At 39.8% G+C, this 10,853-nt stretch overlaps 1 protein-coding gene across 1 annotated transcript in view; it reads right to left on the bottom strand.

The window, feature by feature from the left end:
• Positions 1-10,392, bottom strand: part of IPO7 (importin 7) — a 58,187-nt gene extending 47,795 nt beyond the window's left edge. The window contains exon 1 of the mRNA XM_025894224.2: positions 10,150-10,392. Within this exon, the coding sequence (XP_025750009.1) occupies positions 10,150-10,233 (84 nt within the window). The 5' untranslated portion in view covers positions 10,234-10,392. The remainder of the gene's footprint in view (positions 1-10,149) is intronic.
• Between the last annotated feature and the right edge of the window lie 461 nt (positions 10,393-10,853).

The raw sequence follows: 10,853 nt of genomic DNA on the forward strand, positions 1-10,853 counted from the left end.
GATTAAACTGGAAGGAGGGATTAGTGTGCCTGGGTGGCTCAGTCAGTGAAGTGTCTGCCCTTCGGCTCAGGTCATGATCCCAGGGTCCTGGGATCAAGCCCCGCGTTGGGCTCCCCGTTCAGTGGGGAGCCTGCTTCTCCCTCTCCCTCTGTCCCCCGGCTTGTGCTCTCACTCCACTCTTATTCAAAAAAAATCTTAAAAAAAAAAAAAAAGTAAAAAAATAAACTGGAAGGAGGGATCTTACAGGGATAATGAAAATATTCCAAAACTAGATTGTAGGGACGCCTGGGTGGCTTAGTCGATTAAGCATCTGCCTTCGGCTCAGGTCATGATCCCAGGGTCCTGGGATGAGTCCCATACCCACCCAGTTCCTTGCTCAGCAGTGAGCCTGCTTCTCCCTCTACCTGCCGAGTCCCCTGCTTGTGCTCTGACAAATAAATAAATAAAATCTTAAAAAAAAAAAAAAACTAGATTGTGGTGATGGTGGTACAATTTGCTAAATCTAAAAATCACTGAGTTTCACTTAAAACAGGTATATTTTATGGCATGTAAATTATACCTCAATAAAGTTTAAAAATGAAGAAAAAAAGATCATGAATCGGTACAATTATAAAACAGATCAAATAAAGATACACATTAACTGTTCAAACAGGAAAACTTATACTTTTAAGCACTAGGTCATCTCTAATAACTTTCTGGCATTCTTGGGTATAGCAAACTATAACACATTTAAAAAGAATTTCTATCACATAGTAACTACTAAATTTATTATATGTTGAAAAGACCTTCATATTGTAAAGTAATTTAAAAGATAAATGTAAGTAAAAATATCCCTAGCATCAATCTTTATCACAAAAACTCCTAAAAATCTGAGTAATTATGGTATTATTCTCAACAGTTTGGCAAACACTGACATAGACCTCAAGATGCTACAATAAATCTTTTAGAGTATGAGTTAAAGTATAAATGCAAACTCTAGATGTTGGCACTAATTATAGGCCCTTCTTCAAGCTCCTAGTCTCCAGCAATCAGAGAACCAGGAGAACTGAAGCAACAAATGGGTCATTATACATCATTAAGTAGAGCTAAAATTGCTAAGACTCAAGCTTAAAAGCTGCTAACCATAACACAAAACTACCTTTCTAGACAACTTTTTACATTCTCATTATTTGTCATTAACCCAGATAATTCAACATTCACCCTTAATCAATTTCATCAAAATTCTTCAACAGCTACAACTCCATCTCCCTTTCCTTTACCTCCACTCCACCTACTGGTACTTAAAATGTGTCAGACACTACAAAGATAAAAGATCACTGTAAGATAGGTTGGAGTAGGGGCGCCTGGGTGGCTCAGTCGGTTAAGCGTCTGCCTTCGGCTCAGGTCATGATCTAAGGGTCCTGGGATCGAGTCCCGCGTCGGGCTCCCTGCTCAGCGGGGAGTCTGCTTCTCCCTCTGCCTCTGCCCCTCCTCTCCTTGTACTCTCTCTCTCTCAAATAAATAAATCTTAAAAAAACAAAAAAAGATAGGTTGGAGTATTACTAATTCTAACTGGACTAACAGGTAAAATTTTAAGTTAGATCCTAAAGGATTTAAACCCATAGAGATGGGGAGAAAAGATTTTTAAAAGGAAAAGAAGTATGGGTTCTATTTTTTTAAGGTTTTATTTGATTTGATTTATTTGTCAGAGAGAGCATAAGGAGGAGTAGCAGGCAGAGGGAGAAGCTCTCTCTCACTCGCTCTTTCTCAATAATCTTTAAAAAAAATTTTTACACAATCAGATAAGGAAGGTAAGTTTTTAAAGCAGTATCAAGGATGTAATTCTAAGATAGAGGACTATAAAGCATCACAGGTAGTAATAGGCCTGAAAAACTTCTACTCCATGGGCAGCCTTCCCCCACTCCCCAAAATAAGTCTAACTTCATGGAAGAAAAAAATGGAAAATATACATACCCACATAAACAAATTTCCCTTGACCCTACCAACCCTATTGACCTACAGTCTTATTCCCATTCCCTTACCAGCATTCTACTCACTAACACTGTATTCAGAAAATTGCTTTCTCCAAGGTTACCAATATTTTAAAAGCTTTTCCCCCAAAAAAGCCTTCATTCTGTTTTAACCTCCCTCATTTAGAAATGTCAACCACCCTTTCTTTTTCTAATAGCTTTTTACTTATTACGGAAGTAATTCATGTTCACTAGTAGAAAATCTATGAAAATCAATGGAAACTGAATTACCCACAACCAACCTTCTTACTTAAAATTCCTTTTCTTGGCTCCCTCCTACTTTTGTGCACAATTCTCCAGTCTCCTTTTTCCTGTTTCTCAAAGTTCCAAAAATGTGCATGGCCAACAGTGAAGCACTCCAGTCCACCCTACACCTCTTGATCATACTCCCTTCCTCTCAATTTACCAAGGAAAATAACTTTGCCATTGTTGCTTTCTCTCCTAACCTTCAATTCCACATTCCCTATTGCCTGCTATACATTTTCTATCTGATGTTTACCAGCTCCTCAAACCCGACTTAAAACTTAAGTCACGTTTTCTCCAATGTTTCCCCTCTGGACCCACATTTTTCAATGTAATTACCTAATGTCAATATCTTTTATAGCTAACTCTTTAAGAAGTAACTTTTTATTATTTCTCTCCATTGGAATGCAACCAAAGAGCTTCAATTAGCTACTGTACTTTATACTATTTATAAGGAAAAAGGCATAAGGGCACTGTGACATCAAAGTACATTAATGAATACAACCGGATAATTTCAAGAGCAAAGGGATTTCTAACTTTTCTGTTTTACTAAAGAATTTGACAAAGACAGGGGTGCCTTGGTAGGGCAGTCGGTTAAGCATCTGACTCTTGGTTTCAGCTCAGGCGGTGATCTCAGTGTGATAAAGAGCTGACAGTCTGCTTAAGATTCTCTCTCCTTCTCCCTTTCTCCCCTCCCCACCTCTCACACGCTCTAACAAACAAACAAATCTTAAAAAAAAAAAAAAAGAATTTGACAAATACTATCCCTATTTCATCTACATGAAATATTAGGCATAGTGAGGTTAAATCATCATAGTGACAGAATCAGGACCAGGCTTGAGGCTCTTCATTATGTCTTCCAGCTTTTCATTAAATAGTGGTTAATACTTAAATGATTTTCAACCAAGAAGTTTAAAATAACTTCTTAATTACAAATTATTTAGGTAACCAAAAGAAAAAACCCACTTTAAATCAAACTCATCATTAATGTGCCACTGACAGAAGCAAACAGTAAGTAAAATAATATATACATCTACTATATCTGAAAAAGAAATTTTCTTGGGGCGCCTGGGTGGCTCAGTCGTTAAGCGTCTGCCTTTGGCTCAGGTCATGATCCCAGGGGTCCTGGGATCGAGTCCCACATCGGGCTCCCTGCTCAGTGGGAAACCTGCTTCTCCCTCTCCCACTCCCCCTGCTTGTGTTCCCTCTCTCGCTCTCTCTGTCAAATAAATAAAATCTTTAAAAAAAAATAAAATTTTCTTATAAATATTAATATGGTGATATCTTTTTCAGATCTTTCACATGCTATGTCACTGAATAACTTCCTGTGTAAGAACCAAAGTATCCAGGGACTTTCCCGCTCCCAAATTCAAAACAGTTATCTACTTAGAGATATTCCTAATTAAGGAATGTTACCTGCTCAGACCACAGACTAGTCTGTCTTCCAAAAATATACATTATATTCTCATAAATATTTTGCTGAATTTCTAGACAGGCCAAACTGTACTATAAACATGCCATCATTTTGCACTTTTCCAGACCTAACATTTTTATTAATTGAACATTTCATAAGTCCTTTAGTAAAACAAAACCAAATTCACCACTTACAAATAAAATATATCACTTACAGCAGTAATTGTAATCATCTGTGAAAATCCTAGAAGTGACTTAAGTAATTTATGAGTTTAAAAGGTAAACACAAAGTATCAAGAAACTTAGCAAAGCTAAGTCCACTTCTTCACATAAAGCATGTGAGAAGCTTTTCTATCTACATAACCATTTTAAAGCACATTAAGCTTAGGAACTGAAGGTTTAAAAGGCTCCTAGGTAAGCCTTCTAATTCTATTGAGAGCATTTTTCTTGCTACAAGTTTAAGAGGGGAAAGAATACTGATGCTAAGATCATATCTGCCTTAAGCAAAGTCAGATTAAATAGTCTCCTTATCCAAAACTTACACATAGCTCTATTAAAAGTCCCAACCACATGCACTTGTGAGGGCTGTGTGACTATGAAACTCCAGAAAGGCAGGAAATCATGAATTTCTTCTATCAAGCACTCAGCTCAGTGCCTATCATAAAGACATTTACTATTAAATGAACCAAGGGGGCCTGGGTGGTGCAGTCACTGAAGTGCCTGACTCTTAAGTTTCGGATCAATTCACGATCTCAGGGTCATTAGATTGAACCTGGAGTCAGGCTCCAGTAGGCTTAAGATTCTCTAACCCTCTCCCTCTCCCTCTGCCCCTCCCCTGCTCTCTCTCTCAAATTAAAAAAAAAAAAAAAAAAAAAAACAGATTGGGAACTGTTATTCGGAATAAACATTTCAAAAAAATTTTTCCTGACATTACATTTTAATTTATTTATTTGAGAGTGAGGGAGAGAGAACACACAAGTGGGGGTGGAGGGGCAGAAGGAGAGGAAGAGGGAGAAGCAGACTCCCTGCTGAGCAGGGAGCCCAATGCGATGCGGGGCTCCATCCCAGGACCCTGGGATCATGACCTGAGCCTAAGGCAGACGCTTAACTGACTGAGCCACCCAGGCGCCCCTCCTGACATTACATTTAAAACTTCAGTTCAAATGTAAGCTTCATGAGAGAGAGGATTCTATCTTGTGTACAGTATCGGATCCCCAGAATAAAGATAGAATTTGCCATATGATAGGCAAATATTCTTAAAATATTTGAAAACAATCAGAAACAATTAGTTGTTGAGTGTCCATTCTCAGCTAACACCCCAAGATTAAAAAAAAAAATCTTCATCTACAGATTCTATTCCCAATGGAGATAAGCTCAAAGTCCATGAACTTTTAGAGCAGAAGAGACAGCAATTATCTAGTTCAAATAAAAATAGTTAAAAATTAAGGAATACATAAAACTAGGTGTTAAAAAGGTGAGCTTTCAGTTTACAAAGTATCACAGAAGGTCAGAGTAGGAAAAGATGGCATTTAAGATGGGATTAATGAGATTTGTGAATAGGAAAACTTTTAGTTTTAGGTGATAAGAGCTTAACAGGAGAGGTGGGCAGCATGAGCAAAGGTTTGTACAGAAAGGTTTCCACTGAAGAACACTGACAGTGAAAGCAGGAAGAATGCAGAAAAACTAATGTCTATTGTAATCTGCCAAAAACCTTCAGAGATGTCTTAACTTTATCTTATAAATGAAGAAACAAGTATTTGAGTGAGTGAGAGTAGGAAGTAGCAAATAGTCTCTGGAAACATAATAATTAATGTTGAATGAATACCAAATGTCATATATTTTACATTTCCAAAACAAAAAAATTTTTTTGTTGTTTTAAAGACTTTATTTATTTGAGAGTGAGTGAGAGAGAGCACAACCAGGGGCAGGAGCAGAGGGAAAGGGAGAAGCAGATTCTCCTGCTGAGCAGAGAGCCCAACACCGGGTTCCATCCCAGGATCCTGGGATCATGACCTGAGCTGAAGGCAGTCGCTTGACTGACTGAGCCACCCAGGCGCCCCCAAAACCAAAATTTTTAGAACTGTACTTCTACATATACAGAAGTCAATTAATCTCAAAGCATATAATTTAAATGACAAATGAGATTCCTGTACACAAATCTACTTTAAAGACTGAAAGACATTTTTATTACACAAGTTCTTATTTCTCTTTGCATACAATATTTACTGAGAGTCCATAGTGTGCCAGGCACTGTGCTTATAATTGTGCCAATTTTCATGTTACAATAAGCTATCTACTAATGATCTCAGTGTTCAAATAGGCACTTGTGTTCCTTCTCCACTAGTGCTGATCATTTTCCACTGAAATATATACACTATAGTTAGACTGAGACAGAAAAAATGTATGGCATGGTAGATGGGTTAATCAACTGGCACTTATGCAGTAATTCAAATAACCTGGAGAGAACTTAGTAGGTGCCAAACTTTCCTGAATTTTTTACATGCATCATCTCCCTCAACCCACATGACACTATGACATACATACTATTACTACTTTAATTTTTACGTAAGGAAAATGATGCTTAGAAGTTAAATAACTTTCGTAATATCCCCCAGCTAGTACAGAACGCTTCATAGTTAAAAAAAAAAAAAAATCAAATAACTAAGGGGGTTTTCAATTATGTTTCCAAGGAACCTTGTACTTTTTATTGGTTTTCTCCAGCCTTTGAGGCAAAGCTTGTTACATGAAGATATTTCAAATTGGGAAATGACAACGTGATCAAAAATGTTAACAGAAATTAGGAAAAAAAAGGATCAAAATTCGTGCTATGCTACTGAGTAATTCAGTGGGGAATACTAAAATTTATCTTTTTTTTTTTTTTAAAGATTTTATTTACTTGAGAGAGGGCACACGTAGGGGGAGCAGCAGGCAGAGGGATTAGCAGACTCCCCACTGAGCAGGGAGTCCAATGCAGGGCTTGATCCCAGAACCCTGGGACCATGACTGGAGCTGAAGGCGGACACTTAACTGACTGAGCCACCCAGGTGCCCTAATTTATCAAAAATATCTGCCAGAAAGAGAGTCCTTACTGTGGTCTCTAGCAGTCTAATGGAACTTCCTTAATTTTATCTATATGTAATATTAAAAATAAATAAATACTCTAAAAATCTTTGATTTGGGGGTGGTATAACAGAGCTAAAGCCTGTATTATTATCTGTTACAATTAAGTAAAGCTTAATACTGACAAAGAATTGCAGCAACAAAAGACAAAAATTCCTCACCTCGTGAAACTCAAAAATTATACTAGTGAGAATAAATAAAATATGTATGATAAACCAGTGCTACAGAGAAAAATAAATGAAGGGAGATGTAGAGTTTCTGGAGTGTTACAGTCAGGGGAACTCCTCAGTGATAACAGAGATGGTTGAATGATGACAGAAGTGAGATCAAATCTGGGAGATCACTGAGTAAAAGCGGATCCAAGCAGATGGAACAGTTAGGTGCAATCACTGTGAGGCAAGAGAACTTTGTTTTTTAACTAGCTGCACTATAATACTTTGATAACATTTACAATTTTTACAGTTAGTGATTACTTCACTTACCGAAGAGATTCACTCAAATGTCAATCATCTTTTTCTTTTAACTAAATGAACCAAAATATAATTTCAGCTGAATAAAAACAGTATGGAATGACTGCTTCATCTTGTCTTACCCAAAACGAGACGAGCCTGACAGAAATAAAATGTTACTTCCTCATTCTTACTACAGTCAAGCTTCTTCATCAAGACTTATCTGGGATCTATTTCCTAAATCAAGGTTCTGCCACAAAAAAAGTCAAAGCAAGTTAAGTATTCAAATAGAAGCACTTCATTAAAATGGAATGAAGACTAGAGCTGAAAATATTCTAATTAAAAGTTACCTTAGGAAAATTACAAAAAAATTAAGGTGGAAAAATTGTAAGAAATTTGCAAAATGTAAATAGCTAACAATCACAGAAATACAGGCTAGACCACAAATTTTCTTTTGACAGAAAAGTAGTGTTCACTATTCTAGAGTATTCCAAAACCCTAACAGAAGCTTAAGAGTTACGTAAAAAATGCTATGACTACTACTTTGATTATTCATCTTCTAAAAATCAGCTTATGAAATATTTACCCCAGGTCTCAATTACAAGATGTCAGTGTATATAACTAGACATTCAAAACCTGCTTGAGGAATGAATGAATTTCAAATTTTTCTACAAGGGAAGCAACTTTTTTTCAAATAATTTTTAAAATTAATAATTACAGCACGTTTAGTCAGAAGAATAAAATCATGGTAGAGGGGCGCCTGGGTGGCTCAGTCATTAAGCGTCCGCCTTCGGCTCAGGTCATGATCCCAGGGTCCTGGACTGAGCCCCGCATCGGGCTCCTTGCTCCACGGGAAGCCTGCTTCTCCCTCTCCCACTCCCCCTGCTTGTGTTCCCTCTCTCACTGTGTCTCTCTCTGTGAAATAAATAAAATCTTTAAAAAAATTAAAAATACAATCATGGTAGAAATCACTATAACTAAACTTTTAGGGTGCCTAAACTTACACATGTATTAATACTTCAGAAACAAAATAATGTTCATCTTAACCTGTGTCTATCACAAATCAAAATAAAAAGTGATCTGTAACTCCCTCCATAGTTTCATAATGGTTCAAAATGGGAATTTGTTTCAGCGCATTATTTTATATCTAAAAGAAATCTAAACTCCTCCCAAGGTGACTCTGAGCCTAAAAATTTGAGCATGGGTGGTGAGGGGTTGGGGCCTGGCTGGCTCAGTGGGTGGAGCATGGGACTCATGATCTTGGGGTCGTGGGTTGGAGCCCCATCTTGGGTGCAGAGGTTACTTAATCACAGAATCTTTAAAAAAATCTTTTGAACATCACTCTTGTATGCTCTAATAACGGTTGCATTTATATATATATATGATTTAACTTTTTTATTTTAAAATAATTTTACACTTGGGGCGCCTGGGTGGCTCAGTCATTAAGCGTTTGCCTTTGGCTCAGGTCTTGATCCCGGGGTCCTGGGATCAGGCCCCACATCGGGCTCCCTGCTCGGCGAGAGGCCGGCTTCTCCCTCTCCCACCCCCACTTCTTGTGTTCCCTCTCTCACCGTCTCTCTCTCTGTGTCAAATAAATAAATAAAATCTTTAAAGTAAAATAAAATAAATAATTTTACACTTAATTTGGCTAAACTTTGTGGGTAGTCTTCTTAAAATGTAAGTTCCTTGAGGGCAGAGATCTCTAAAAAGAGCATTGTACACTGAAGATGTCCAATTAGGAATATTCCTGTGGCTTCTGTAAAGGCAATATAAATAATGTTTTTAAATGAGTTTCCTATCAGCTAAGAGAAGCATAAAATAACTGAATTTCTACTTTAAAGAGGGACTTTTTTCCGTTTAAAAATAAATGTACACTGAACTTCCCTAAAGCTTCAAGACTCAGTGGGATAACAAAAGACAATTATTAACTGGCATAGGAAATTACAGGGGTCCTATTAAGAAGCCTTTAAAATACTCACTAAAATATAAAGTTACAGAAATTTAGAAACAAACAATGAAATTGAAGATAGTACAATAGTATACCCACATATTAAGGCTGTCTTCCAAAGGGTGGTCCCCCGAAAATAAAGGGAAAAAAGGGAACCAATCCTCCGCGAGTTGATAAGGAACTTGGCACGTTTCAAGGCACCCTGCCTTACACTGTCTCACCTGACTGTCACAGCAACCCTGTGGCCTAATTTTATGAATGGGAAACTCAGCATCAAAAGATTAAGCGACTTGCCCAAGGTCAGTCAAGAAAATTAGTGGTTCAGCTCTACCTAGAAGAGTGCACTTCACCTGACACTTTCTACTACACATCGCCCTGCCTCCCCGACTGAGGCATTAGCGAGTAGAACAGCGAATCTACCCTCGCCCTGCCAAAGAGGCGGGGGCTTGCCTCTGAAAGCTTTCCCTAGCCGGTCAGTCGCAGAGAATAAAGTTGTGCAGATCACCGATCAGCCCAGTGAAGTGACAACCTGACAGGCGCAGCCCCCAAAGGACCAGCTCTGCATTCCCAGGAGCCCCTCCGAACCCGGCGCCAGAGGACTGCTCCCGGAAACGTCTGAAAAACCTCCCAGGGAGTTTCGCCCCCTCCTGGACACGAGGAACGAGCTGGGAATGAGCCAGAGGGCGGCCGGCCACCCGAGCCAGCCATGTGTCCAGCCCGTCACGCCCGCCTCGCCTCAGCCGGCTCCTCATGCCTTGACCGCAGCCAGAGGCCCAGCTCAGGATCCGACGCAAAGGCTGCCTTGGCCGCCACCACCACCGCAGCAGCCTGAGGAACCCTGGCGTGGCACTCGCAGTCAGGTCCCCGCCCCACCCCTCCAGTTGGGCCCCTCAGCGACGCCGTCCGCGCCTCTGGCCAGGCCCAGAGGACTCGGCCTGCCAGTCAGCCGCCCGCCCGGCGTCCTTACTTCATTGAGCTGGCGCTCCGCGGCCTCACGCAGGGCTGGGTCCATGGTGCCCCGCAGGGCCTCGATAATGGTGTTGGGGTCCATCGTAGCGCGGACTCGGTCAAACCCTGGGCTCGGGTGCTACTGGGCCAGGAATAGCGCCGCTCACTGCGCACATGGACCCACCGCGCTCCGCAGCGGCAACCGGCGCGAAAGGAAAGAGAAGCGCCAAGGCCCCGGATAGAACCTCTTCGCCTCGGCGTGGAGGCGGGAGATGCTCCAGCCACTTCCTGTCGGCGCGCGCGCGCGGGGCACCTTGGGAGATGTAGTCCGCGAGAGCTTTCCGCAGCCCACGTGTCCCTGAACTGTCGCTCCTACAGACAAATCTTGCTTTTCAAAAAAGGAAAAATGTTCAAACTGCACAAGAAAAAATTAAAACAATCAAACGCAAAACATTTCCCATAATAATATACCCATGGTGACCGAGAGGCGAATCCGATGCAACGTGGGAAGCAATCCATTGCTAGTAGCTTTGTAATTGAGGGTAATCTTTTGAAAAGCAGTTTGAGATGTGTTTCTAAATGCCATAAAAATGTTCATAATCTTTGCCCCAAGAATTCCCACTCATGAGACTTTATCCTAAAGAAATGACACAAAAGATTAAATGAGTTTTATGTGTGACAGGTATTATAACATTACATATTTATGATTACCAAATACTAAAA

This window comes from Callorhinus ursinus, unplaced genomic scaffold (assembly GCF_003265705.2).
Source record: "Callorhinus ursinus isolate GAN/ISIS: 27379988/994484 unplaced genomic scaffold, GSC_fseal_2.0 scaffold49, whole genome shotgun sequence".
In the NCBI taxonomy this organism is placed as follows: domain Eukaryota; kingdom Metazoa; phylum Chordata; class Mammalia; order Carnivora; family Otariidae; genus Callorhinus; species Callorhinus ursinus.